This window comes from Drosophila simulans, chromosome 3L (assembly GCF_016746395.2).
Source record: "Drosophila simulans strain w501 chromosome 3L, Prin_Dsim_3.1, whole genome shotgun sequence".
In the NCBI taxonomy this organism is placed as follows: domain Eukaryota; kingdom Metazoa; phylum Arthropoda; class Insecta; order Diptera; family Drosophilidae; genus Drosophila; species Drosophila simulans.
The window spans coordinates 7,253,938-7,281,743 of NC_052522.2; the positions used below are offsets into that span (position 1 = coordinate 7,253,938).

A 27,806-nucleotide genomic window follows, 5' to 3' on the forward strand; every position below is an offset into this window, starting at 1 on the left:
ATATACATATGGGTGCATCCGTAGAGAGAACGATTCAATGAAACCTCAAACGTAGCTTCGTACATAACTCAAACCGACAGAATTGGCAAATATAATGTTAGGCACATGATGTAGCATATAAGGTATGATGTAAAACGTATCAAACTACATATATTGTGTTTTGAAAATGTAATTTATGAAGCGAAGCGAAGCAACAAAGATAACTCACAACTCATGAAGAACACTTTTCATAGTTTATTTTTGCATATTAATTGTTCACTAAGGCGAGAAACGAACGCTTGACTTTGCCTATTTTCTCGAGTATCGTTTGTTAATTGTTTCTTCCTTTGATGCGAATTATTGCAAAGTAATGTAAACACAAAAAACAACTGAAATGTTTCGATTTGCTTTACACCATAAAAAAATGAATAATGAGAAGAAACGAAAAGAAAAGGCAAACAACAAAAAAGGTATAAAAGTTATTCATTAAGTTAAAGTGAACGCTTTCTTATAAAATACGCTTGACAGAAAGTAGATGTTTCATGTTCATTAAAATTATTTTTTCACACCTTGAAGAATATATACGAGAATATATGATATATATATATATATATTTTTCAATTACCGCAATCATACATACTTTATATTAGTAATTTAAACTTAAAATTAGTAAAGAAATGCCATTTTTATATTAAAACAAACAAAAATAAAATGATGAATTGTAGAAGCCCGCTGGTCTTTTCTTTTTAAAGCTTTTTATTCTGTTTGTGAAGCGAACTCTTAATTTCATCCGTTTGTAACCCACAATATTCTTTTTATACCAACCCGTACTTTCCTAATAAAACTCAATTGGTTCTGGTTGCTCCAAATGCAGCTAATGCTAAATTATTAACCAGGTTTTTCAATATAATTTGCGAATCTAGGAGCAAAACTACCAAAGGTGGGGAAAAGACTGAGCAAAGAGAGATACCTTTTGTGCAAAACTTTCCATTTAGTGAATAAAATTATGAATAACCTTTAAAGTGGCTTCTCCAGACTCTGAGAATAATATTCATTTTGATTTATTGATGTGTTTGTGCGTTCAACAGAAACTTTCCAAACTTAACACTAGTTAACTAAAAATACGCTTGATTCACATGCTTACAATTACATAATAATGCATTAAAAAGTCTTCAATAATAAATACATTTAGTTCAAAACTCAATTGAACGGAATGAGGAGGGCTATCTTATCATCATAATCAATTCAAAGCCGACGTGGAGCGTCTCCCGGCTAAAAAAAAACTTCGATATTCATAAAATTCCACAAGTAAACTAAGGAAAGGCTCTTGGGGGACACAACGATTTTCTAAATGGTGGGTGGATGATCTGGGGGGATCTGACCCGGAAGGCACTACAAATGGTAGAATGCTGTCAATAATACAGGGGAGAGCTGTGAGAGGAAGGGGGTCGATGGAAATTTCGAAATAAAAATATCAGTCGGTATGGTTGGTTTCTGCATGTTTGCTTTTCGAAGAGCGACATCGATATCGATATACGAATGTGGAAGAGCGAATGGCTGTGAGAATCAGAGATGCTTCTTTTCCTTCAGCGGCGAATCCTTGGCGCTTTCTGCCTGCTGGACCGCAGCGAACGTCGTGCGCGAGAAGGGATCCACACTCGCATCCCTGAAGGTCTTCTTCTGGGTCGGCACACTCTTGGCCGGCGCCGATGTAGCATGTGTGGTGGGTGTGGCGGAGCCGGATTGGGCACTATGCAAATGCGTTTGGCGCTCCTGACCACCCAATCCTCCGATCAGCGACTGGTGAGGACTAAAGAAAGCGGCCGATGCTGTGCCATTGCGCAAACACTGTTCAGATTCGCCGCCAAAAATGTGAGCCGATGAACTGCCGGACAGCGGGGCATCCAGCCAGCAGCGCTTCACGGATATGGCCAACTGGTCCTTGGCCTTGAAGATCTGCTCAATAATCCCATCGATGAGCGAGCCAAGTGTGTCGTATTCATTGGGCACCATTCCATCGACACTGCTCTCGAAGTAGCTGAACATGGGAAACCAAACACGCGTCCTCTTGGAGTCGCTTTGCATGAGAGCCTGTGGAAACAAGTTATTATTAGAAAGCCCTTTCCTAAACAAAAACGAAGCTGTTAAATGCTCACCCTGTTATTTGCTAGAGTATGATAGTACAGAAACAGACGTGAGGTGATATAGAAGGCCACAAACACATCGATGGAGTAGTGCTCGTGGGCGGCCAGGATGAAGAATATGCCAAACATGTTGAGCAGCCAGGTCAGCGTGTGCAGGAAGTACAGATTCCGCGGCGTGTCTGAAGGATCAGAGTGTAAGTCAGTAAGCAGCACAGGAGATATAAATAAATAACGCACATTCTGTGATAAAGAAGTTGAGCAGGGTCAAGGCCACCGTGTGACCACTAAACATATAATCGCCGCAGGTCCTCACTCCCTGAATGGACATGCCCAGGCCGCTCCAGATGCGATAGGCTCGCGACATGCGGATGATCAAGGCGCCCACCATGTCCACATTGGGATCATCGATGGCAAAGTCCTTCTGGCTGCACTGCAGATGCGTTCCCGGCACGCTCAGCGACGTGATCAACATGGTGACGCAGCGCAGCAGGAAAACCGTGCCCGCCAGAGCAAAGAATCGCCTCAGCAGGACCAATCTGTACTTGTGGAAGGTTAGCACGACCACCCAAATGGTGAACAGTAGTGAGCCGGTTATTTCGCACATATTGAAGGCCCACGGAATATGCGGCACGTTGTCCAGGAAGATGTCCGGCAGCGGCGGATAGCGTTTCATATCCGGAACCCGCTCGTGCACAATGACCATTGTTAACGATGTTATCCAGGTGACAACGAACGAGTAGCCTGTTGATGGGACAAAAAATATGGTGTTACCATGCGGATTCTGAGGGTGACTAATTTGGTTCAGCAGGCGGAAAAAAAATAGTTATGGAATCGGCAATTCTATAAACTGTCTAAATATAATTTTCAAAACCGTTTGTATTTTAAATTGATCTCAAGATGGCGAATTTATAAAGTTGAATCACAATGATGACTAAACTCGAGATATCAGAGCAAATGTACGCTTTTCTGATAATAATCTTTGTTTGTATAATAATTTAGTATATAATGCGCAAACCTTTTAACAAAGAAAAGGAAACCATTTTATTTTCGTATTATTATTGGTAGTGTGTTTCACCCCGTTCCGAAAGTGATAAAAGTGTAGTATTTACTACCAAAAGTATTATTATTCAGCAGCTTTATCTGCCAAAATGTAGGCTTATCTATTGAAATGGCCATGACAAAAGAAAAACAAGCATAGTCTGTAATGATAAATGCATTATCGAAATAAAAAGCCACTGATAGCAAATTAGCCTAGATAAGCCCGTTGTTTCGTTTGAACTTTGATCGCTTAAATATTTAGTACATTTCTCAAGCGAATCATAATTTTACAGAACCTTCCTTTTCTAATTAATAAGCTAGAACTTGTCAATAGATAAATAAATAAATGCTAAAATTCAACACGCGATTGGCTACTGTGTTTATGTTTTCCTTTGCCGCTAAATTTGTTGAAAATTTCCCAGTAAGCCAGCCGATTGAAGGGTATCATAAACAAATGGGAATTTGAAATTTAACGCACGCAAAGTTACACAAAAATAACAAAACCAGTTAGCCAGAATGAGCGGCATATGAGTGCACAAATAAATGCGAGCGACGTCTCCACAAATAACCTCCGAAGTGCTCAAAATAAATAATAGTAACGCGTCGCCAGTAGTGACCAGTAACTATTATTGAAGTTAGAGTGACGTATCTCTAGAATTTATAGCAAATGAACCCATGAACTCGAAGGTAAATTCGTTTACTTTCGTAGGTTGGGTACTACTAACCAGAAACTATAAATGGGATTTAATGACGTATGGTATGATTAAACATTTATAACACGCGTGACATTGAAACCATTATTATTGGCCTATCGCTGATGTAGTGATTGGATTGAGTGATGTACTCTAGAAATAGATTTACTAATTAAAGCAATGTTTGTCACATGAAAAGCGTTTGTTTCTGGTAACAGAATTTGAAGAACAAGAACTAAATATTAAATCTTTCCTAGCTTATTGGTATTATTATTAAGGCAAAAGATAGCAAAAGTCTGATAAAATACAGCAGTGTTTATGTAATACATTATTTCGTTTTAAAGTTAACTGGGCAAATCGCCAATATATTGTTCCGTATGCCTCAGCTTCTTATCTACATATATGTATGTATATACTAGTCATACCCATGGGGAAACCTCTTACTTCTCGGCTATCGCAAGGAAAGTTTATGCCTGAACTGCGCTATATAGAGAAAAGCGAAAAGCTCTCGAGAATTGGCACACGACCGATAAGCCCGCCGAAGCAATCAATGGACAATTGACCTTCGTAATTGAAGAGGGGGACAGGTTGTGGACCACTCACCTAAGCTCATGGCGGTCTTGAAGTATTCCGGCGGAACATAGCGTCCGCCCATGCGCAAATAGGTATCGCAATCGGACACATAGCTGGGGCATTCGGCCTGCGGACAGGGGCACGTGGATGAGGACGGTGGACCGCAGCCGGTGCTGGCTAGTGGCATGTAGACCGAGTTACCGTTCACATGGCTCTCGATGCCCAGCATTACGGATTCCGCAGAGCTGTTCTTCACCAGTAGCTGCAGCTTGAGCACGGCTAGCCAGAATTTCTTGAGCTCGCCGAAGGTGAGTTTGTAGCCCAGCTTGTAGCGCATATCACGTACATCATCCTCGGTGAGGGAGAGCAGCACCTCGCCGTCGATGGCCTCCTGGCGCAGGCAGTCGAGCAGTGTTCTCGAAAAGTGCTCCATGCTGGTGGCCCAACTGGTCACATTCTCGATGGACCACTGGGCCACGAGTAGCGGATCCACGGGCTCCGAATCTGGCGATCCATTGGTCAGGTGCTTATCTGACGCCGCGTCGGGGTAGTGCGTCCGGGTCTCCTGATCCATTGTGACCAATCCACCGCCCTCGGAACGTGGCTGAGTCACCGGATCGCCAATTTCACCGTCGCACATCGCGCTTTCTTTTTTTCCGTTCGATGTTCTTCTGGCTGTTTCTTATTCGTTCCAATTTTGCGATTTATCCAAAATCCAAAACAATTGTGCGGCCGAACTCAGATGGAGTGTAACATTTTTTCACTGCTGGCTGCTGTTGCTGCTGCTGCGCATAATTAACACCTCACTTATTGCGCGTCCAGCGTTTGTTGATGTAAAAGCACATTTAATTTTTGGTTTGGTTACTTGTAAAATTCAGACTACTCAGTTGTTCCGTTCAGAGAGCGAGCGAGAGAGCAGAGCGGAGTGAGCAACTATGCTGGGGGCGGGAGCGAGATAACAACGCCGAACAGCTGACTTCGGCCATCGATAGTTCTTGGACAACGCCAACGTTATCGATGACACAGTTACTGCCGGATTTACTGCGTGTTCACACGGCAAAATTTGCACTCGTAAAAGTCAAAAGGTTTAAAAGTTAGGTTTATCGTTAGCTAAATATTCTTTTAAATAAAACAATTTGAGGCGTCTGCCGTGTAGAGATTATTCAAAAATTACCGCTTGATTGTTATAAATCACGTTCGATAAATACGAATCCGAGGCGGAGAAGTGGAAGAGTGGAAACGGCCTCCAAAGCGAAGATATCGAAGCCACAGCTTCGCTTCGTTAGCATTTTGCGAGCGGCAAAGTGATTTAATTGTCCTCGTGCGAATGTCTAGACAGAATTAATCCTCGAATAATATGAAGAAAGCCAAGCCGCTGCTGCACGACCATCTTATAACGATCCGAGTAAAGAAGGTGGGTCCATATCAGTAGTTTATATCCACAAACTAGCCAGCTGCCCGATAGCCGGTAAATTCCCATGAAAGCAGCCCAAAAAAAAAAAAAACACAAAAACCCTTCGCAGGGCGGCGAATTTGGGCAAGGGAAAACAAGGTTAGGTCGCAGGCTACCCGCATTGTGTGCTAATTGCGCTCTACTTTCGATTTCAGTATCTGGAGGAGCACATCGGGGAAACCTACCTGGATGTGAAGCAGATGACCAGGGAGTTGATGCAAAAGTATCCGGAATATTCACGTCGCAAATTCGGACCATTCAGACAGCTGGTGCACCAAGGTAAACATGAAAGATAGTGGTGTTTTTGTTTTTAACTAATATTTCTATTGCAGCATTCTCGATCATTTCGGAAAGCTACAACTTGGACAAGGTAAGCAGTTCCGAGGAAGATTGTGTTAGCGAGGATTCCGAGGCACCACCCACGAATAGTGTAATGAACAATATGATGAACAGCCTGTACAGTCAACCAAGAAAGCCGCTGGCGCCCAAGCCAATCAGCGAGCCCATCGATATATCCAGTGGAGACGAGAACGAAGATGACTCCAATACAAACACCACCAACGGAGATGGAGGAGCTGCTGCTGCTGCTCCTCCTCCTAATCCAGCAGTGCAGGGCAGCGCTTTGAAACGCCTGATGCAGGACGTGCCGGAGATCGCAGTGGCTGCAAAGAAAGGTGGGTTACCAATCCATTAGTCTATGACTTGGTTAAATGACATTCTTCATTAGTAGCTAAACCGAATACTATTCACGCCGGCAGTGCGGATACCATTCAAAAGCGTAAGTTATTTGAAATACTTTTGCGAAATCAATGAAACCTAAACCTTTTGTTTTAGTGCACCAAGTTGTGGGCAATAGGGCGAAAAATCTTTCAGAGGACGCCGTACCGCGTTCCAAAGATCACCGTAATGTGCCTGGCTTATATCAGCAGTTGCACCAAAACCCAAGTCGCGATCGCCTCCGGAAGTTCAAAAGGGATCTGGAGGTGCAGCACCCCACGGAAAGTTTCCGGGACATTGGTGGCATGGATAGCACTCTAAAGGAGCTGTGTGAAATGCTGATCCATATCAAGTCGCCGGAGTTCTACTTTCAATTGGGACTATTGCCTTCGAGAGGTTTATTGCTGCATGGACCGCCAGGCTGTGGCAAAACCTTTCTTGCTCGTGCCATTAGCGGGGTGTGTTTTATAACTAAAAATAAATTGTTATTTCACATATAAATAATCTCTGCTTTACGACACAGCAACTAAAAATGCCTCTGATGGAAATTCCAGCCACGGAACTAATTGGTGGCATCTCTGGTGAGTCGGAAGAGCGGATTCGCGAGGTCTTTGATCAGGCCATTGGCTACTCGCCTTGTGTGCTTTTCATCGATGAGATCGACGCCATCGGAGGAAATCGTCAGTGGGCGTCCAAGGATATGGAACGTCGCATTGTTTCGCAGCTGATAAGCAGCCTGGACAACCTGAAGGCCAATGAGTTTGGCCAATCAGTTGTCGTCATAGCGGCCACCACGCGTCCCGATGTCCTGGACCCTGGACTTCGTCGCATCGGTCGCTTCGATCACGAAATTGCCATACACATCCCGTCGCGGAAGGAGCGTCGTGAAATCTTACGCATCCAGTGCGAAGGCTTGTCCGTCGATCCCAAACTAAATTATGATAAGATTGCAGAGCTAACACCGGGATATGTCGGTGCTGATCTGATGGCTCTCGTCAGCCGGGCAGCTTCTGTGGCCGTAAAGCGTAGGTCCATGAAGAAGTTCCGTGAACTGCACGCTGCCAGTGAGAAGAACATGACAACGGTCACTTTGGATGACGACGAGCCCAGCGAGGACGCAGATGAACCAACAACTGTGGCTGACTCAAAAGATAAAGAAGAAACTGCAAAAGATGCAGAGGCAGAAGAAAAAGAAGATGGTGACAAGGAAACATCTGATAAGGATAAATCAGAAGGCGACTCGCCCAAAATTGAAACCCCCAAGAAAGCGACCAACGGCAAATCATTGATGAAGTCGCCGAAGAAAACACCGAAGAAATCAGCGGAGCAACCAACGGACGCAGCCATGGATGTGGACGAAGTCGCTCCCGAGGCGCCGAAAAAAGCCGTTGAGCAGGAGGTGGATTCCTCCTCCTCCAACGACGAGTACTATGAACCCACGCTGGCCGAGCTGACCAATTTTCTTGACAACCCCCCCGAGGAGTTCGCCGACCCAAACTTCTGCCTCACTCTCATCGATTTCGTAGATGCCATTAAGGTGATGCAGCCTTCGGCCAAGCGCGAGGGCTTTATAACAGTGCCAGACACCACGTGGGATGACATTGGTGCCCTAGAGAAAATTCGCGAAGAGCTCAAGTTGGCTGTCTTGGCACCAGTTAAGTATCCAGAAATGCTGGAACGTCTTGGGCTGACAGCTCCGTCAGGTGTTCTGCTATGCGGTCCGCCGGGGTGCGGCAAAACACTTTTGGCCAAGGCTATTGCCAATGAGGCTGGCATCAATTTCATATCGGTGAAGGGCCCCGAGCTTATGAACATGGTAAGATAACTGAAATGTTGTATATTTCTTGCATTGCTCATCATGTGTGTATATTGTGTAGTATGTCGGCGAGAGCGAACGCGCTGTCCGTGCCTGTTTCCAACGTGCCCGTAACTCTGCACCCTGCGTCATCTTCTTCGACGAGTTCGACTCCTTGTGTCCCAAGCGATCGGATGGTGGCGATGGTAACAATTCGGGCACTCGTATCGTTAACCAACTGCTGACCGAAATGGATGGCGTCGAGGAGCGTAAGGGTGTGTACATATTGGCGGCCACCAACAGACCTGATATCATTGATCCGGCCATCCTGCGACCGGGTCGCCTGGACACCATTTTGTACGTGGGTTTCCCCGAGCAGAGCGAACGTACCGAGATTTTGAAGGCCACCACAAAGGTACAATTTTGCTGACATTTCATTCGATAAATTATATTTAAATAATTTTTTTCTTTTCAATCGCAGAACGGAAAGCGTCCGCTTCTGGCCGACGATGTGGATCTCGATGAAATTGCTGCCCAAACCGAGGGCTATACTGGCGCAGATTTGGCAGGATTGGTCAAGCAGGCCTCCATGTTCTCCCTGCGTCAATCTCTAAACAACGGCGACACAAATCTCGACGATCTGTGCGTACGCAGCCAGCATTTCAAGGAAGCTTTGCAGCAGCTTCGGCCCTCCGTTAACGAACAGGTAAGAATGCCCCAATACATTGTTACTTATAATTGTTTAACGTGTATTTATTTACTAAACAGGACCGCAAAATATACGATAAACTGCGCCTGAAATATGCTGCACCTAGGGTACCCAGCCCAAATGATAAGTAAACCGATCAACAATATTGAGTTTGTTGTTTTAGCACCATCGCGAACCAATTTAATTGTAAATTGCGAAATGTTACCCAGAAAAAACAATTTAACCTACCATGTGAAATGTATTTTGTTTTTGGTTCGTTTTAATTTTTTTGTAGTAACTTACAAAATAAAAGTTAAACTATTTGGGTTCATCGCAGTTTAGTTTGACTTACACATTTAATTTCACGTTGCCACACTAATCACAAAAAAAAAGTTCTAAACTTATAGGAGCACCAGCGACACTGGCGAAGAAATGGTAGATTTGCCACGGCTGGTCAGAATCACGCCATCTCCACCGCCCTGTCCATCACGACTGAGTCCGGATCGTTTTATCGGTGGATAATGCGGCTCCATTTGCCGCGGGAAGAGTCCGGGCTGCAGGGCTTGAATGCCCTCGGGCAGATCTTGGGCTTCACGTGCCTTTAAACTCTTTTGCAGCCGTACAATGTTCTCGTGCTGCGAGCGAAACGTGCGCTTGGATCGCTTCTTCTTGGTCGTGGTTTTGGCAAAATCGCCACCAGCCGCATTGGTCTCTTCCGTGGGCGTTGACGTACTCTGGATAGCCACGCCCTCATTACTGCTTTCGTTACGAGCCGGCCACGGCAGTGGTGGCTCCTTTTCACGGACAATCTGATGTCGCAAATCAAAGGAGCGCTTGCACATCTCCCGGATACCGTACCAACTTTCGTGGCCAATTTGACTGATCATCTCCACTGGCGGCTGAAAGCCGAGCTCTCGAGATGGCAGCTCCATTACCAATGCCATCGGCACTTTCAACACTCCATATACATAGTCCACAACGGATCCGGCAATGGTTCGCTTGGTCAGACAGCTGATGCTACCCGTTCGGTACTCCCGGCCATTGTAGGACTTGATCGCACTCTTGCCGGAACTCGCCAGGGAGCTCAATTCACGCCAGTAAATCGGATTGTCACGGCAGTAGCCCCAAGGGTACATGATACTTTGGCCATACGAGTGCAGGGACAAAAAGAACAGGAGGTTCGAACTCATCCTGTCGAGAATGCACCTCATGGCCCGCGTCTCCGGCTCGGAAAACGGACTTTCACCCTTGTATGTGTTACGGTTGATCTTGCTGGGCCCGCTGTTCCAGAAGATGTCGTAGTTTCGGTTGCAATCAGTGCCCACAAATTTGGTGGACTTGTGTGGCCGGCGGTTTTTGCGCCACTTGGGATTCTAACATGGAGTTGGAAAATGTGATGAGTCGTAATTGGTAAATCTGGTAAAATCTTTTCTTACCTTGGTGCGGGAGTACTCGTAGCCATCGGGATTGACCAGCGGAACGATGATGAAGCGCAGCTTCCGTAGCACCTCGATGTTCCTGGTGTAGCGCTCCGTCAGCTGGTAGATGCAATTGAGGGCCGTGGAGATGCTTATCCATTCGCGGGCATGTGTGCCAGCCTCAATGAAGACAGTTTTCCGGCAATGCTCACCCACGTGTATCACCGGAACGGTGAATCGTCCATTGGGGCCGATTTCGAAGAGCCGGGGTAAGTGCTCCCGTATTTGCGGCGAGAGCTCCACGTTCTCCGAGTTCATCCAGTTGATCTCCAGACCTCGGATCTCCCGCTTCTCGTGCGTGTGGCCCAGGATGTGGACGTGTACGAAGTGTGGATACCGCTGTTCCAGATACTGCAGATACTGATTGATCTGCTTGTACTCCAGATAGGTGTGTAGGATGTCCGGTCGAGGGATGACCAGCCTGCGAAGCGCCGTAGCGGCATCTGTACGGCTCCGATCCTTTGCAGTCTGATTTTTACGTTTGGTTATGGTGGCCATCGCAGAGCAGACGATAGAATTTTAACAGAGAAACAAACAAGAAAAAGATTTATCACTTGAGAATTTAAGTATTTGTACCCTTCGTATGCTAGAAGCACAAATGAAAACTGAGATTTCGATCGGCAGTGACAACTAAGTGGAATCACCCAGGCCTGCTGGGTGCCTCGCTCACCTGGCACTTGATGTTCAGGTGCAGCCGCTCGACCACGAGCAGAGCCAGCCGTGTGCCCTGCTTGGGTTTGTCCTCCATTGTGCGGGCCTGGAGCAGCGGACGCTTGGGTTTTGTACTCCCAAATGGCGAAATTCGTACTCCCACAGAAAGTCCAACTCCCGCCATTGAGTTGCTCCTGCTGATGCACTGCAAGAAAATCGATACAAGTTGTTGGTGAGATCGTTAAATTGGAATAGCCTCTATTGGCTATGGAATTTCGCAAGATTAAGTAACTAATAACTTACATTTAACTTTTACCAGTATAGTATATTTGGGCTCATTTGTGTGTACATTTTTTATAGGTTTTTTTTCGAGTGTGCGGTTCGCAGTGGGTAAATGGGACAGCGACAACGTTTAATAAGTTGGGCACGGTAGCATGTAATGCGGAATTGGATTTGGATTCCGGCTCGGAATCGGAATCCCCCAGCCTGGCTGCAGCTGCCACAAAACGCAAATATGCTAAATGTCAGACAGGAGGACGGGGTGGCTTGACTGGCTGGGAATGGGCGCTGGAGGAGCAGCGACGTGGGCGTCCAAAAGCGCAGGAGGCGCCTACTAATGCAAATAAACAGGGACTCCAGTTGCTGGCGTGCAGCCTGGGAAACGAGCCACAAGGATTTGGAGGAGGAGCCTTCTCCGGTTAAGCGTTTTGCAGCGAAGTTCATTTGTGGAGCTGGGCTTCCTGATTACACTGAGCTGCAGGCAAATAATTATATTCATAAATGAATCTTTTAGTTTCAGATCAGACATATGTAATATTAAATGCTTAAATATTTAATATGTACGTTTATAATTGTTTTTTTTATTTATTTAAATAAAATCTTGGTTTTGTTTTAATAATATTATATCTTATTGTGCAGCAATAATATTTTCCATATATTAGACAAATATTCCACCTCAAGGTGCTCATACTTTTCCGACAACTTGTTGCCTAGTGTAATATGCTTCCTATGTCCTGGCAAATGTCATGTCAACGCAAAAGTCAAAAGTGCGCGGCAGTTCGGTGCAGGACCACCCACAAAAATTCATGGAGTCCTTAACTGAATCCATATAAATTGGTATAAATATGTATGGCATATAGCGGGAGCAACGCAACCAGTTGATTTATACAGGAAGCATGTTCGTGTTGATTTTCATTTAACGGTCTTTTAGTCAACTTCCTGACACAGTGACTGCCATATATTTACGTCTAGCTATGTCTACATAATACGTTGCTATTTCCTTTCCGGTTGTATACCCTTTTACTATTGTAAATTAAATTATTCTTAGATGCTTAGGAACTTGGTTAGTTATTTAATTTAAAATTTGTGTAATTGAAATAGCTATTTATTTATAATATTTATATCTTTATCTTTTTACATTAGAAATAAAATGATATTTTTGTGGAACCAGATACCAATTTAGCTGAAAAAGGCTATTTACATAAGTAGCCCCTTTAAAATACTCTTTGAAAATGTGTTCATGTTTTTTTTCAGTGTGGAACTATGCATAAACACGCAAGGACTAAAACCAAATGGATGAACGAAGCAAGTGAAGCCTTTCCCAGTCAGTAAGTCAGTCGGTTGTCGGTCGTCCTTCTGCGGGGGTAAAAGTTAAAGGGGAAACCCCTTTTCAAGTATGCATTATGTCATTAGCATGTTGGCCAATATAAAGGGCCAAACTTTGTTGAATTCGGTGCCGTTTTTTTTTTTTTCTTGCCAGGAATGACAGCTGTCTCCTGTCTTTTGTTCGAGTTGCGATGACGAAACGTAATGTAGCATAAAACTGTTTACGAATTAACGAAATTCCAAACAATTATGCCCAAACGAATACGGATTTGCTGGCAAAGTTGTGTTGCCTGGACCTGCCCCAATGAGCTGGATTTTTGTCATGTGGCAGGGCAATTTAACTTTGTGCAATTTGGCATAGTTTGTGAGGCAATATTCTGATTACTTTGATTGCTATGCGAGCACAAGATGATTACTCACTCCTATGCAAACAATAAACGCTCTATTAAATAAGCATAACTAAGCTGGAATTTGATCTTAAAAGTAAATTAGTTTATACTGCTATCACTTGAATTTATGCCTTTGCAGCTCGCAGTTCCGTTCCCAAGCGAAGATTTAAGTTTTCATGTTCATGGTTAAGGCCAAAACGCATCTATTGTCACCAGTGGGTTTTCAGATGCAAATAATTCGGTCGAAAACGCGACAAAAACAATGGCCATGCCTTGAGTCGAACAATACCGAAAGCCAAATAGATACCTCCTTATACGAACATATAATCATGTACATATGTATATAAGCCTTTAAGCTAATGCGATCGTCGCGTGGAGATTGTGAATTAATTTGCTGGGGAAGTTGAATGCCCTTTGGGCTTCTGTGAAGATGTGGCGGTGTCTGGATTTGGTTAATAAATAAACTAAAATGATTTAGAAGCCGACTAGAGCGGGCTGGCATTAAGCCAAGTGGTGCCATTAAGCCACAGAAGTCGCACCAAATTTCAAATGTAAATTATTTCAGCCAAACAAGTTGTTTTTCGAATCGGTTTCGGCACCGGAAATATGCGATATGGCGGTTCATCGATTGTTTATCTGTCAAATTCCCTATCGAAAAAAATGCAGGCGGAAGTGCCCGAAGCTATGGCCAAGTGTTATAATTACACACAAAAGCGGTCCAAAACGAATGGTGCCGAAAGCAAATATAAATATCAGACGATGAGTTGGACATTGAGTGACCTGGCTTCTGGCGGCGATCACAATGATGATGATCTCTTCACGAATTAATGAACTCAATAAATGCGTATTAGACGCCAAATGGTAACTGTAATGAACTGAACCCATCGCACTATTGCTTCCGGCTATTTGGGGCCCAGTGACCTTGTCCGTTTTTGGCCAAAATATTCGAAAGTTCAGTGCTCCAATAGTATGGACCATCTCCATCACGAGCACATCTTGAACTTTCAAATCGAAACGCTAAGGAACACTCATCATCATGATGACATTAGGAAGCGAGTTTGTCTATAAAAACCAGAAAATTAACTAGCAGCGGCTTCAGAATCGATTCACGAATCGACATATGCGGATGCAAAAGCCACAAAATAAGCCAGAACAAATTGTTAGTGCGGCGAAACTGATCAAAAGTGATTTCGAGACAAACGAGTTTTCGATCTAAAAAAAAAAAATACGAATAAAATTCCCAATCAATTAAAGAAAAGAAAAAGTACAGATTAAAGGGAATCGAACCGGTGAATAAATTATGCAAAAATATCACAAAAGTTCTTAGCCGAAAGTCGGAGTATTTATAATGGTCAGGACGCGTGCCCAAAATCTCGTCTCGTGACGCGTTTGCCGCTTTATTTCGGAACTTTAAAAACTGGTCGCAAAGCCCGACCTTGACACTCACTTTTCTAAACAATCGACTCTCGGATCCGAGACCATTTTTTGGCCAAGATCTCGTCTTCTTTCTCGGCCGCTTTACAAACCGCCCGTCAGTCTTCCGCCGGACCGGAGATGGAACGCACGGATCGCGTCCGCTGAACAGAGTTTCTTTTAGTGTTATAATATTTTCCCCAAGCTAATCACTTCAACTAAGAGCTCTTGAAAAACTGAAACTCTTACCCAATCGCCGTCAGTGTGCAGCGTGCAAACAATAAAACAAACAAACAGCCAAACAAAAGTGCAAAAATAAAAATCTTACAAATACGTGTGCGGCTGTCCATGCAACAGCATATTTTAATACATAATTAGCCAAAGATCGTGGAAGCATCTCGGTGCATGTGCACAGTATATACATATATATATATATATATATAGATATATATAAAATTTACATATAAATGGTAAAAATGTGGCAGGGAATCGTGTGCAGCTTGGCTTTATGCCTCGTCGGATTGGCGGATCTCGGCATCGCCAACAATCTCGCCGGCTACGAAGGGTAATATCATCAGCAGCGGCTACTCGCATTAATTTTAAATTACAACGTTTACAAAAAGTAGAAAAAAAAGCCGAAATACGTAATATACATCAATTTTAAACGTTTTTTGTTGGTCAGTGGTCGAGTGTTGTTTCTAGCTGATTAACTGGTTTTCGCATCGCATCCATGATCAGGGCTTTTTCAGTTGGTTTTGATGATCCCTCATGGCCCGGATCAGTTCCACTGGTCCAGCTTTAAAGAACATAAGTGTAGTAACCAAAATCAAAATGTAATGGTTAAATAACAAATGCCTGAAGGAAACAAATGATTACTTGTTTTTACAGAGAATAGAGAAGCCAGAGAATAGGGCCAAATCTAAACAAAATATGCATCTGCAAAAATTTACAATACTAAGTAAAATATTCAAAATTTTATCAAATTTCTCATGCTTATTATTTTGAGATAGTTAGCTCACTAAATTAATATTTATTATTATTTTTTTTAACTAATACAAATTGCTCTGTTTTAGAAATATTTTGATTGTGTGCTTTTCGTTGAACAATGAAAAACTTGATTTGTGTTTTGGCTACCAGTGCACTTTGTTGAACATCTTAAAATATGCAAACACCATAAAGCCGCATCTAATCATAGGATAAACAAAAGCTGTATGTTTTTAAATCATTTTTTTCTTATTGTTGTTGGCCTAGTCCATGGTCATTGGCCGTGATTAGAAGTCATCACAATGAGCAGGGCTAAACGTTTTGTCGTTTGGTCAAAGACCAACAGATGTACATTCAGCAATTCCGTTGATAATTGCCAGACATTTGCAATTGGCAAGCGATCGCAGTGCAAACTGTTTGCCAAACATGCCACGCCCCCATCGCGCATACATCCCCGCCTGTCATTGGCCCATGTGGCGTATGAGTAATGATGGCTTTGTGGTTGCAGAACTTCCGACTGGAAGACCGTATCGAAATGAAAAGCATACTTCCGATTAAATACTGGCCAGATGTTTGGTTTCCTAACCGTTTTCAAGTTCAAAAACATAAAGATATGCATGCTGAGTGATATAAACATTTTCACAAGGCCAAGTTGGACAATAGGCTTTGATTTGATTAAATAGGCGTTGGGAAAATTTCGAAAATAAATCGTAACTTTTAAGTTTGAAAAATGAGCCCCGCTGGCTATTTTATTTTGGCCAACTGTTTGGGGCGTCTTGTTAAATTATCATCGAATGCCGTTGGCCGGCTCACGTGATTAGCTTTTGTGTGGCATATAATAGCATATCATAATGCAACAATGCCCCCTGCCACCCACGAAATCGCATAATGCAAACGAGATATTTAGTCTTGTTGCTTCACTATTCACATATTTTTATGTATTTTCTTATAAATGTGTGGTTTTGTGTGTGGAATTTCGAGAGATGATAAATTGGCCACCGATTCGCTGCGAGGTGGCAAAGAGCCAACAAACAGCGGCCAGCAGTCGTTTTGCATAAATTTATGAATCAACAACTCATTTTGACGCCAGGCGAGGGCGAGCCATAAATTAATTTGTTGTCCAATTAGTTTGAGACATGTGGAGCAATCATCGGGATTTCCCGCCGCTAGATTATGATTATCTGGCAATCCGGTGTATCAGTTAATTAGAAACCACTAATGACCATATCACACTTTTAGTTTCAAACAAAAAATGTGTTTTGCTGAAGACAACTAGCAAAAAGTTCGAAAATGTTTTGCTGTTAAATTAATTAAACGCCTGCCAACTGAATGTTAATATTTATTTGTCCAAACAACGCGTATCTCAACAATGAATTAATTAACACGTATCTATCAAAACAATTTATAACCCAACCTTGACATACTCACTGGAAATTATGGCTTTAAAATTGTTGGCAAAATTAACTTATTAAATTTTATTATTGTGATTTAATTTCATTATTTTTTATAAAAAATTACAACACTAGAAAATTTTAAAATCTTTATCTCAGTTATACAAAATACACGGTGCAACATGGAGACGAGGATGCCTTCAAGTACATGGTCGACCTTCAGACGAACGACGCAGAGCTGGACTTTTGGCTGCTGACCAGAAACTCCTCCGTACTGACTGTGAGTCCCACGCGGAAGACGCAGTTCGAGGCGAGTCTTTCCAGTTTGGGAGTTAGCTACGAGATGCAGCCGCTCATGGAGCTGATGGCGGCCCTTCAAGCGAACAGTTCCTACGCGGAGGATAACTACGATGCGGAGTACGAGGAGTGCCAGCAGGATGAGTGCCAGGAGGCGGAGCGACCACGTCGTAGGGCTCGTCGTCAGGCTCGCGGCTTCTTCTCGCACTATCCGCGGTACCACGAGGTGCTCAGCTTCATGAGCGGCTTGGCCGCTAGATATCCGCAGTACTGTCGCTATGAATCCTTGGGTCGTTCCAACGAGGGTCGGCACATAGCTGCTCTCTCGATTTCTCTGAACAGTAGGGTACGTCCTCGTCGAGTGGCCTATATCCAGGCAGCCACCCACGGTAGGGAGTGGATTACCACGCAGACCGTTCTCTACTTGGCCTACGAACTGCTGAGCAATCTGCGCGCCTTCACGAGAGTCCTGCAGGATGTGGAGATCTTCCTGGTGCCTCTGGTCAATCCCGATGGCTATGAATACACGCACACGACGGTAAGTGAGGGGGTGTAACTAACTTATTTACTAATGCATATAATCCAAATAAGTTGTATTCATTTGTTATGTCAGCTAGGGCAAAAGAAAAACTTAAATTTATATAATTAAACAACGAAATATCAAAGATTCGAACATGTGTTGAACAAGTCTTGCTCATTTATCTTGTAATACATATACGCTTTAAATATCCATTGAAAAGCTGAGGGAAAACACATAAATTATTTTAGAGAAAAGTGTCATTTGAAAAGTGCTTGGATGTCATGAGACTTAAAATACATTTTAAATATATGTTTAATGTTTTGCGTGCTCATAAACCGCCAGTTTAAATGATCACATGAATTTTGAGCATAAGTAACCTAAAAAATACATATTTCACATAATATTCAATTGCCGTTATGTTTATTGTTTATTGAATTTGATAAATATTTGAAATCCTTTGCAGGATCGTTTCTGGCGCAAGAACCGTCATCGTTATGCGGGTCATTCCTGCTCCGGCGTGGACATCAATCGCAACTTTGGGAACCACTGGAACTATCAGGGAGCCAGCCAGAACGTAAGTCACACATTGACCCGACATTGACCTTCGCCACGTAATCCGTGCCAAAATTCTTTCCACTCCCAAAAACCAACAGCTCTGCTCGGAGGTCTACTCGGGCACTGCACCCAACTCGGAGCCAGAGACCTCGGCGGTGGTGCGGTATCTGGAATTCAATCGAAACCGTGTGAAACTCAGCCTGGATGTTCACTCATTTGGCAAATTCATTTTTTATCCCTACGGCTATGCGAAGTGAGTACGGGCGGAAAGTGGAGTGCAGCCACCCTGATTTCCATGTTGCATGTACCATGTCCGAAAATCCTCGGCTGTGGCTGAAGGCCCCACCAGCGGGTGGCCCCGAAAGAAATTCAATTTACTTTTCAATTATTTGCTAAAAGCAATTAAACGCGAATATTTCTGCCAATGCAACCATTTAATTCATTTTTGTTGCACTGCTCGTTGAATACTAAAGTTTAAACTGATGACAGGCAAACTATTAATTTTTTTAAAATTTGTGATATCATTTTAAGGCATGGAATAAGTCATAATTAAAATCTTAAAAAATATGCGGGGTTTTCTTTGATTGTTTATATAAATGTTAGTTGAAATTTTGAAAACTCAACAATTAAAATATTTTACATTTGATGAAAAGAAATATTCATTCTGCTGCTAATATGTTTTTAAATTTTTATTTAATCTATAATTCCTCTCTGTGTAGAAACACCGTGCCACCCACCGTGGGAACGCTGCGCTCGGTGGCTCTGAGGGCCGCCAACCAGATCGGCAGGTACCGTGGAACGCGCTACACCACCGGCACCTCCGCGTCCATTTTGTACGAGGCCTCCGGCAGCTTGGACGACTTCGCCTATGGCAATCTGGGAATCCCGCTGTCCTACACGCTCGAGCTGCCCGGTGACGAGTTCCATGTGCCCGCCCACGACATCATCCACGTCTGCAAGGAGACATTCGCCGGCTTCATCGAGTTCATTCGGCACGTCAGCCTTTACTAGGAGGCGCCACTGTATTTCCTAAGACCTTAAGCAATTGAATTTATTGTTTGTTAAAACTAAAATGATAAGTGACCTCGTTGTTAAGCATTAAAGAGATGAATAGTGAATAAATATTTCCGTTTAAATATTTCTTTATTTCTTTTACCTGAAAGGAATGCATATTTATTCGTTGATTTTATATGCATTTGCTGAATGAATTGCAGATTGCTGGTAATTAAAATAAGTGTAGCCAAAAAATGAAAAGAATGTTAATTAAATATATGAAACTGGACAACATTTATCACGGACTTGATTTTGAAACGAAATTTGATTTGTCTTCACTCATATACAACGACTAATAAAATACAGAGTTATTTTCGCTATTTTATTTATGATTTATAAATTTAAATTTAGGTTTAAATGAACTGGAACTAGTGGGTTCTCTCGAGCCCTGAATATAAGAAGGGGAACTACCTACTTGGTCATAAAAGCGATCCGGCTTTTTGGTATCGTAAGCAGTCGGCAGCGTCTCCAATAAAGTGATAAAAACGGTTAATGCGATTAGCCCTCACGCCAGTCAGTCTTTTAGCCCAGTCAATATCGGACTTTTGGGCAATAATGTCTTCACTTCTCTTGGGTTTGCTAACCCTACTGCTGCTGCAGCCCGTGGTGCTGTTTGCTTGGCAGGATTACAAGGACTACAAACTGTACGAACTGAAGATCGAAGGAGCTGAGGAGCAGAATCTTGTAAGGAAGTGGTCGAAGGAAAATCCCTTATGGGACTTTCACGAGCCAAAACGCAATGAAAGCCTACTAAACGTGATGATACCACCTGAGGAAGCTAAAAGGTTTTTAGAAACATTGCGAAACTACCACTTGGAGTATAAGGTTCTGATCGAGGATCTGGCTCCTTTGGTGCATGCCCAACGAACTGAGAATCTTAGCAAGAAGCTGTTCATCCCGTGGCCACACATTGATGTACTATCAGCATTTTATACCCATTCAGAAATTAATGATTATCTGGATAGTTTACCCGAAAGATTTCCGAAACGAGTTCAGGTGAAGCAATTTGGTTGGAGTTACGAGAGACGCCCCCTCAAAGTTTTGACTATAACAAATGGAGATGGTAGGCGGAATAAGCCGGTGATTCTAATTGATGGCACGGTCCATGCTCGGGAATGGATATCACCATCGATGGCGCTTTATATCATCCAGCAGCTGTTGGACAACTATGGGGATAACCAGGAGCTCTTACAGGACTACGACTGGGTAATTATGCCAGTAGTCAATGCGGATGGATATGAGTACACACACACGGATTCTCGTTACTGGCGTAAATCGCGTCGACCCACCAGCAATCCGGATTGCATTGGCACGGATATCAATCGGAATTTTGGCTACGAATGGGGCCACGATGAGGGATCTTCCTCGGATCCGTGCGAACCTATTTACCGAGGAGAGCGACCATTCGACCAACCCGAGTCCCAGGTCCTGCGAGATGTGATGCTCCATTATAAGGGACGACTCAACTTTTATCTCTCACTACACTCGTATGGAAACTATTTTCTGTTACCATGGGGTTATACCAGGTACGTTTGTTATCATTTATAATTTTTAATGGCCATCATTGATGGTAACTGTTTAATAGAAAAGTATTTTGTCTTTAAGTGACCACTGAGATCGCAGATAATTATTAAGATAGCTAATATATTTATCTACTTGATTGCCAAATTAAAGAAATCGGAAGGTATGGCAAGAATGAGTTGCTCCTTTGGGTTATCAGTATGTTCTTTATTTTTAGATTTGAATTATCACTTACCAATATTTTAAATTCAATAGCTATTGTAGTCAAAATGGTTTGGTAAATTCTATTGAAATAACTGATTATACATTTTGTTCTCATTTTGATTTTTTATGGAACAATATTTTCCAGATATTATGTAAGCTTTTGTTGATAGTAAATTAGATTTTTCTTGTAATTGATAACGATAAAATTTATTGGTGGCTTAGATCGTAAATTGCGACTTTATCTCAATCAAAAAGTTCGTTCCTTGTGCTTACATAACAAGTACAATTTGTATATTATTTTAAGACAGTTTCTAAGTGAACCATCTACATATTCTTAGGCCTATCAAAAATATTATGTAACTTGGCAAGTATCTGGAGCAATATTTCTCTTCTTACTCCTTATATGTAATAAAATAATAATTATTATTATTTAATTTCCCCAGCGACTTTCCGGATACCTACCAGGACATGATGTCCGTAGCAGATGCGGGGGCCAAGGCGATCATCTACTCAACTAATGGAATATATAGCTACGGAAGTACATATTACGTCCTATATCCGACATCCGGCGATACGGCGGACTTTGCATTCGGCGTGGTGAATGCCACAGTTGCCATGACCATGGAGCTGCCGGCTGCAGGTTTCCAGGGATTCGATCCCTGGGTTTCCCACATCGAGCGATTGGTCACGGAAAGTTGGGTGGGAGTGCGGGCCATGGCCGCGGAGGTGATAAGACGCTATCCGGCGTAATCGGGCTGTAAATAAAGAGACATTAGCGTCGAGTTGCGCCAGCTCTGATTTGCTCTGATTTGCGGGTCACTCGTGCGGGAGTTTTGGAGTGGTTTATTATTTATGGATCCATTTGTCGATTAGATATGTGGCCAGTTGACTGTGTCTAGCTATTTAAGTGGCCCGGCACATCCACGCGGTTGCTCAGTTCGTGCGAAGATGAAGTTCTCTCTGGGTTTGCTAGTCCTCTTTTTGGGCGCCACTCTTGTGGCTGGCGAACAGGATTACGAGGGGTAAGTATTGGATCTACTGACCCAACAAGGATATCTGCCAGGGTTTAGATATAAAATTGTATATTTAAAATATTCGCTTTCAGTTACCGCATCTATGAGGTGATTCCCTCGACTGCCGACCAGGCTCACCTGTTGCACCAACTTAGTGTGCAGGGATACGATTTCATCAGCGAGACTCGTCTGTTGGGTCATCCGTCTCGTGTGATTGTGAGTCCCGGTCAGTTGGAGCACTTCCAGCAGCTGGTTGAGGGAGAGAAGATGACACATACTCTGGTGAACTCCAACCTGGGCGCCTCCATAGCCGAGGAGTTTGCCCAGCGGCAGATGCAGCGCCTTTTGGCGCCCATCACGGGAAAGGGTCGCTTGAGCACGGAGCGCTATTACACGCACGAGGAGATTATCAACTATATCGATGACCTGGCCAAGCGTTTTCCCAGACGAGTCTTTGTTAAGACCGTTGGCTGGTCCTACGAACAGCGAGTCCTGAAAACCATCACCATCACCAATGGCGATGGCAAGGCTAACAAGAAAGTGATCTTCATGGATGGTGGTTTCCATGCTAGGGAATGGATTTCTCCAGCAGCAGTCCTCTACGTCATCGATCAATTGGTGGAGCAGTTCGAGGAGAACGCCCATCTGCTGAAGGACTACGACTGGGTCATCCTGCCACTGGTCAATGCCGATGGCTATGAGCACACCCAGACCGGAACTCTGGCTCGAATGTGGCGCAAAACCCGTCAGCCATACACGTACGCTGGACAGACGTGTTACGGAGCTGATCCCAACCGGAATTTCGACTTCCACTGGAACGAGGAGGGCGCCTCCTCGAACCCATGTGCGGACACCTATGCTGGACCAACGGCCTTCTCCGAACCGGAGACGATTACCGTCCGGGATCTGATGCACTCACTGGCCGATCGGGGTATTATGTACCTCACCATCCACTCCTACGGCAACTATCTGCTGTATCCTTGGGGATGGACGTCGTAAGTCATGGCTATCGTATTTTAAATTATATACTTTAACAAGTAACTAATAACTCACAGCGATCTGCCCGAGAATTGGGAGGATCTGGATGCGGTAGCCCGCACTGGAGCTGAGGCCATTGAGAACGCTACTGGTACGGTGTACACCTATGGATCCTCCACCAATGTCCTGTATATTGCTGCTGGCGCCAGTGATGACTATGGCTACTATGCCGGCTTCAATGTGTCCATCACCATGGAGTTGTCCGGTGCTGGCAGCATTGGATTCAATCCTCCAGTGACCCGCATCGATGAGTTCGTCACCGAAACCTGGATTGGCATCCGTGCCATGGCCGAGAAAGTGATCGAGATGTATTAGAAGAAAATGTCTTTTAGTTTTTCCAATAAATTACCATTAATCTATAGAACACAATATATACCCACTGATATGTCACTGATGATAGAGACGTAAATTTTCTAATATTAAAAACATTTTTCAGTTCTTTGTTATGGAAAACAGTATTCAATTAAAATCGAATTAGATTCACTTGACTTTCAGAGAAAACGTAATTGGGAACCAAATTGATAATGGCTCGTTATTATTATGGTTAGCAATCTTACTCTCCAATCGATTTTTCTTGATTTTACCACCATCACCATATAAAAAGTGCGATTTACCGATAACGAATCAAGAATGTTGTCAACAAAAGTTTGTTCGATAGCTTGGAATTGCTAGTGCTCAGATAGGGATCGCCTTTGAAAGATGACAGTTGGGTGGGTCTTTCTGGCACTAAGCTGTCTGAGCTTGTCAGCAGGACTGCAGAGAACCAATAAATACGAAGGGTAGGATATAAAATAAAATATATAATTTAAATTGTAATTTAAAGAAATTTTTTTTTTAGTTATAAAGTCTATGAAGTCTCTGGTAAAGCTCGTTCGGTAGCCTTTGCAGAAACTCTTTCCGAACTGGTCAAGAATGCGTCATATTATGAGGTGTTCTCGGAATTTAATGGTGGTAATCCAGCCAAGATTATGGTGCATCCTCAGGAGCAGGTGAACTTTGTACAGCTAATGGATGAGAATAATGTGCAGTATGATATTATCAACCGGAATGTGGGTCTCACTCTGAGCCGTCAATTCGAAACGAACCGGATGTTACGCCAGTGGTTTCCCTACAATGGAAGATTGGGCACTGAGAGATACTACAACCATGAGGAGATCAACCAGTTCATCGAGGATTTGGCTAGGGAGCATCCGCGTAGGGCTTTCCTGAAAACCGTGGGCAGAAGTTACGAAGGTCGCTGGCTGAAAACCATCACAATCACCAATGGCGATGCCAGGCGTAATAAGAATGTGATCCTCGTGGATGGTGGCTTCCATGCGCGAGAATGGATCTCACCGGCAGCTGCTACTTATCTGATCAACCAGCTGGTGTATAATCTCGAAGATAATGCCGATCTTCTGCTGGACTTCGATTGGGTGATCCTTCCTGTGGTCAATCCCGATGGCTATGAGTACACCCAGTTATCGGAGGATACTCGCTTGTGGCGCAAAACCAGGAAGCCCAGCAGTTCGGATTGCATTGGCACCGATCCCAACCGTAACTTTGACTTCCACTGGAACGAGGAGGGTGCCTCGGATGATCCATGTGATATCACATATGCTGGCGCCAAGGCCTTTTCAGAACCAGAGGCTCTGGTCGTTGGAGATCTCATCCATAGCTATGTGGATCGCGGACAGATGTATTTGACTTTGCATTCCTATGGATCACTTATTCTGTATCCTTGGGGCTGGACTGCGTATGTATCTTAAGTGCAATAATTTATATATACTTTTTTAAATATTTTGCAATTTTCTATTTACCAGAGCTGTTCCTGATACAGAAGAGGATCTGCATGAGGTTGCTGCAGCAGGTCAAAGTGCTATTCAGGAGGCCACTGGCACTATCTATACGATTGGACCCTCTACCACAACCATTAATTATACTGCATCCGGAGCTAGCGATGATTATGCCTTCAATGCTGGCTTCCCCATTTCCTTCACCATGGAACTGCCCTTCGGTGGTAAAGGATTCGATCCCCCGGCATCGGATATAGATAGCATTGTCAAGGAGACCTGGGTGGGCATTGCGGCCATGGCCCGGAAAGTCATACAAAAGTATCCGCTTGCATAATACTATAACAACAAATTTGTTCGATTATTCAGTTTATTGATTTCCTCACCATTATAAACACAATCGGAGAACGCCAGTTTGATAGCATGTTTGTGGTATCTAAACGATAAAGTCTTTGGTAATTTTTGCAAATAAACGAATAGCAATGAGAGATAGTTATTATTAAACTGTATTTTTTTAAAATAGAAATAAAATAATAGAAAGAAAAAAAATATTTTTATTGAGTTATAGTTAAAATTTCAACAATTATAGTAATTGAAGCTAAGTGTGTTGACAAATCGATTTGTAATCCGTTTCGCTTAACAATCAAGACTCTCGACTTATCAAAAACATACATATCAAAGGCTTATGAAGGATTTTATGGGATTTTTCGATCTCAAGTGGTTGGGTCACCCAAGTGGAATTTAGCGAAATAAAAACACCGAGATTAAGTTCCGTATGGAATCAGTGGGTGTCGAAACTATATATATATAAGAAGAAATCTTACAAACGGCCAGTCGAGACTTACTCTCATCGAATCACGTTCCAAAATGCTGAAGTCTGTGAAATTATTTAACGTATTTATTCTTCTAATTATTCTATGCGAATCGAAAGCGATAATGTCTGACTGTATTCACACGGTGGATATTGGTGTTTTAAAAAGTGTGGATGACTATTTTATGCACGGAAAACTCCAAGTTCCTGTCAATGTAACGGAACAATATAGTTGCACAAATCCGAGAGGTGCAAACGATACAATATCATATTTCTGTAAAGAGAGCAACTGCGTCCTATATTGTTGTTCCAGTAGGACATTTGCGCCCATTGAAGAGCATTATTCATTATTCATTTCATTATTCATAATGAATGGCATCAAAAATGTAACTGTCGAGGATAATATCAAAGTTAGAGATTATTCCTGTGAAGAGCCTAAGAGTAATTGGCATACATTGGCACAGGTTTGTTGTTGATTTGTCATGTCTTATCATAATAACATCTAAATCTTGCTTCTAGAATAGTACTCTAGATATAAAATTACACCAATGGAGCCCAACGGGAGACTCTTTAACTGAAAATATATATAACTTTAAGCTGATCTTATGCCGGAAATTGTTGCCAGGTGTGCGCGAACGTAAGTAAATCTATCGTTTAGTAATGCTCGAATTATTTTAATCACTCGGTTTTTTTTGTTGTAGTTGGTGTGATTTCATGTGTATGCTATGTACTGACTATTGCGGTTTATCTGTACTTAAGGAGATTTCGGAATTTACACTCCAAGTGCTTTATCTCTTGCATGATCTGCATGCTTATGAAATGCCTCTTCTGGTTGTCGAACATAAACTGCTCTGTAGCAGGTAAGTCCTTGGAAATGTCCTTTCTATTAACCATATATTATTACTATTATTATTTTTTATTTGCAGGTTACATTAGTTACTTCTTCTGGACGGCCTCGTTTCTTTGGTTCTTGGCCACGAATCATGTTTTTAACAAAGTTTTCTGTGAATTTAATCAAAAGACTCCCCGATTTCGGTTCTATTGTCTATGTGTCTGGTTAACTGCTGCCATCTGGACCGTAGTTATTTGTTTAGTTAGTTATTTCTTGGAGAACGACGCAACATACATGTTTCCGTATTCCATTGAATTGAACGCTGTGAACTATCCATACACAGTTGTGTTCTACTATGGCGTGATGCTGATTTTAAGCCTTTTCAACATGTTCATCAGTGTTCTGATCTTAAAGACGTTTTTGAGAAATGTAAGGATCATTTGTGAATGCAGTCCAAGTGTGAAGTTAGAGATGTAAGTGCATGAATATATTAAATTCAGAATTTAACTTATATACATATATATATTTCATTTCGATCATAGGGGCATGTTTTGGCCGAGAATACTTATGAACTTTGGAGTTATTTGGAATCTAGATTTGATTCTCTGTATAATGCAGACCTATGATTTTTTTCCACAGCTTTTGTGGTTAGCCGACTATATTCATGCGTCGTTCGGTATTTCGATTTTTTTGTTATTTATCGTTAAACGTAAAATCATTCAATTGCTCAAGGAGGGGTAAGTCTACAGATTGGATTGTATTTAAAAACAAAACTGATATGATCTCCTAATAGAAACCCGATTGAGGAAATTCCGCCAACTCCGCAGGCCTAAGGAGGTTAAACATCTTTCTAAACAAATGACAATTATATTGTATTCATTTATATTTTAAATTATATTGGTGAATCAAATGCCTCATTTGTTTTGACTCATTTTGGAGTTTCGTACTCAGTTAATGTCCGAGTAACCGTGTTAATCGAGACCGCCACTTGAGATCCGTTCCACTTGATGAACCCAATTAGCAGACCGCGATAAGTCCGTAGTATCCCGAGTCGAGTGCCCCGCCCAATTAGAATACTGTGTCAATGGCAAAGCTCGAGTGATATGGGCGCCATGCCCGATGGGACGCCCGTCTATCTTGCCAAGCGTGCAAATGAAAGGAACGGGAATAGAATTCCCAATTAGTAAGAAGACTGCGCGA

At 42.8% G+C, this 27,806-nt stretch overlaps 7 protein-coding genes across 8 annotated transcripts; 5 read left to right on the plus strand and 2 right to left on the minus strand.

The window, feature by feature from the left end:
- Positions 1–995: 995 nt before the first annotated feature.
- Positions 996–5,359, minus strand: LOC6737129 (sphingomyelin synthase-related 1). Its single transcript, XM_016170052.3, has 4 exons — positions 4,457–5,359; positions 2,361–2,864; positions 2,136–2,302; positions 996–2,070 (listed from the first exon to the last, which is right to left on the minus strand). The coding sequence occupies exons 1-4, from the start codon at positions 5,064–5,066 to the stop codon at positions 1,546–1,548; spliced, it is 1,806 nt and encodes a 601-aa protein (XP_016030762.1). The 5' UTR covers positions 5,067–5,359; the 3' UTR covers positions 996–1,545.
- Positions 5,360–5,665: 306 nt separating this feature from the next.
- LOC6737131 (nuclear valosin-containing protein-like) lies at positions 5,666–9,341 on the plus strand. 2 transcript variants are annotated; one of them, XM_016171008.3, is made up of 9 exons: positions 5,666–5,840; positions 6,035–6,158; positions 6,212–6,553; positions 6,607–6,657; positions 6,714–7,054; positions 7,120–8,412; positions 8,474–8,806; positions 8,873–9,097; positions 9,160–9,341. In XM_016171008.3, the coding sequence occupies exons 1-9, from the start codon at positions 5,784–5,786 to the stop codon at positions 9,229–9,231; spliced, it is 2,838 nt and encodes a 945-aa protein (XP_016030763.1). In that variant the 5' UTR covers positions 5,666–5,783; the 3' UTR covers positions 9,232–9,341. The 2 variants fall into 2 exon arrangements, with proteins under 2 accessions (XP_016030763.1, XP_016030764.1); XM_016171009.3 differs by having other exon boundaries at positions 6,610–6,657.
- On the minus strand, positions 9,326–11,174 carry LOC6737133 (carboxypeptidase B). The gene is made up of 2 exons (XM_002083944.4): positions 10,516–11,174; positions 9,326–10,452 (listed from the first exon to the last, which is right to left on the minus strand). The coding sequence occupies exons 1-2, from the start codon at positions 11,053–11,055 to the stop codon at positions 9,481–9,483; spliced, it is 1,512 nt and encodes a 503-aa protein (XP_002083980.2). The 5' UTR covers positions 11,056–11,174; the 3' UTR covers positions 9,326–9,480.
- Positions 11,175–14,254: 3,080 nt separating this feature from the next.
- On the plus strand, positions 14,255–19,498 carry LOC6737134 (carboxypeptidase B). The gene is made up of 5 exons (XM_002083945.4): positions 14,255–15,180; positions 17,150–17,825; positions 18,271–18,381; positions 18,461–18,615; positions 19,082–19,498. Exons 1-5 carry the CDS (start codon positions 15,083–15,085, stop codon positions 19,371–19,373), a joined length of 1,332 nt encoding a protein of 443 aa, XP_002083981.2. The 5' UTR covers positions 14,255–15,082; the 3' UTR covers positions 19,374–19,498.
- A 408-nt stretch (positions 19,499–19,906) lies between these two features.
- On the plus strand, positions 19,907–21,945 carry LOC6737135 (carboxypeptidase B). Its single transcript, XM_002083946.4, has 2 exons — positions 19,907–20,941; positions 21,584–21,945. Exons 1-2 carry the CDS (start codon positions 19,908–19,910, stop codon positions 21,888–21,890), a joined length of 1,341 nt encoding a protein of 446 aa, XP_002083982.2. The 5' UTR covers position 19,907; the 3' UTR covers positions 21,891–21,945.
- Positions 21,946–22,053: 108 nt separating this feature from the next.
- Positions 22,054–23,564, plus strand: LOC6737136 (carboxypeptidase B). The gene is made up of 3 exons (XM_002083947.4): positions 22,054–22,162; positions 22,246–23,148; positions 23,209–23,564. Exons 1-3 carry the CDS (start codon positions 22,089–22,091, stop codon positions 23,504–23,506), a joined length of 1,275 nt encoding a protein of 424 aa, XP_002083983.2. The 5' UTR covers positions 22,054–22,088; the 3' UTR covers positions 23,507–23,564.
- A 270-nt stretch (positions 23,565–23,834) lies between these two features.
- Positions 23,835–25,460, plus strand: LOC6737137 (carboxypeptidase B). The gene is made up of 3 exons (XM_002083948.4): positions 23,835–23,970; positions 24,030–24,926; positions 24,994–25,460. Exons 1-3 carry the CDS (start codon positions 23,891–23,893, stop codon positions 25,298–25,300), a joined length of 1,284 nt encoding a protein of 427 aa, XP_002083984.1. The 5' UTR covers positions 23,835–23,890; the 3' UTR covers positions 25,301–25,460.
- The last annotated feature ends 2,346 nt before the right edge of the window (positions 25,461–27,806 follow it).

Excerpts from the sequence above, each read along its gene's own strand:
- LOC6737135 (XM_002083946.4), top strand. The coding sequence starts at position 19,908 with ATGCGATTAGCCCTCACGCCAGTCAGTCTTTTAGCCCAGTCAATATCG. Across the intron at positions 20,942-21,583 it reads TTACCATGGGGTTATACCAG|CGACTTTCCGGATACCTACC; the intron begins GTACGTTTGTTA and ends TAATTTCCCCAG.
- LOC6737133 (XM_002083944.4), bottom strand. The coding sequence starts at position 11,055 with ATGGCCACCATAACCAAACGTAAAAATCAGACTGCAAAGGATCGGAGC. Across the intron at positions 10,453-10,515 it reads ACGAGTACTCCCGCACCAAG|AATCCCAAGTGGCGCAAAAA; the intron begins GTAAGAAAAGAT and ends ACTCCATGTTAG.
- LOC6737137 (XM_002083948.4), top strand. The coding sequence starts at position 23,891 with ATGACAGTTGGGTGGGTCTTTCTGGCACTAAGCTGTCTGAGCTTGTCA. Across the intron at positions 23,971-24,029 it reads AGAACCAATAAATACGAAGG|TTATAAAGTCTATGAAGTCT; the intron begins GTAGGATATAAA and ends TTTTTTTTTTAG. Across the intron at positions 24,927-24,993 it reads TATCCTTGGGGCTGGACTGC|AGCTGTTCCTGATACAGAAG; the intron begins GTATGTATCTTA and ends TCTATTTACCAG.
- LOC6737129 (XM_016170052.3), bottom strand. The coding sequence starts at position 5,066 with ATGTGCGACGGTGAAATTGGCGATCCGGTGACTCAGCCACGTTCCGAG. Across the intron at positions 2,865-4,456 it reads CAAGACCGCCATGAGCTTAG|GCTACTCGTTCGTTGTCACC; the intron begins GTGAGTGGTCCA and ends TCCCATCAACAG. Across the intron at positions 2,071-2,135 it reads ATACTCTAGCAAATAACAGG|GCTCTCATGCAAAGCGACTC; the intron begins GTGAGCATTTAA and ends TTGTTTCCACAG.
- LOC6737131 (XM_016171008.3), top strand. The coding sequence starts at position 5,784 with ATGAAGAAAGCCAAGCCGCTGCTGCACGACCATCTTATAACGATCCGA. Across the intron at positions 5,841-6,034 it reads TAACGATCCGAGTAAAGAAG|TATCTGGAGGAGCACATCGG; the intron begins GTGGGTCCATAT and ends TTTCGATTTCAG. Across the intron at positions 8,413-8,473 it reads GCCCCGAGCTTATGAACATG|TATGTCGGCGAGAGCGAACG; the intron begins GTAAGATAACTG and ends TATATTGTGTAG.
- LOC6737134 (XM_002083945.4), top strand. The coding sequence starts at position 15,083 with ATGGTAAAAATGTGGCAGGGAATCGTGTGCAGCTTGGCTTTATGCCTC. Across the intron at positions 17,826-18,270 it reads ATGAATACACGCACACGACG|GATCGTTTCTGGCGCAAGAA; the intron begins GTAAGTGAGGGG and ends AATCCTTTGCAG. Across the intron at positions 18,382-18,460 it reads ATCAGGGAGCCAGCCAGAAC|CTCTGCTCGGAGGTCTACTC; the intron begins GTAAGTCACACA and ends AAAAACCAACAG.
- LOC6737136 (XM_002083947.4), top strand. The coding sequence starts at position 22,089 with ATGAAGTTCTCTCTGGGTTTGCTAGTCCTCTTTTTGGGCGCCACTCTT. Across the intron at positions 22,163-22,245 it reads GGCGAACAGGATTACGAGGG|TTACCGCATCTATGAGGTGA; the intron begins GTAAGTATTGGA and ends ATTCGCTTTCAG. Across the intron at positions 23,149-23,208 it reads TATCCTTGGGGATGGACGTC|CGATCTGCCCGAGAATTGGG; the intron begins GTAAGTCATGGC and ends AATAACTCACAG.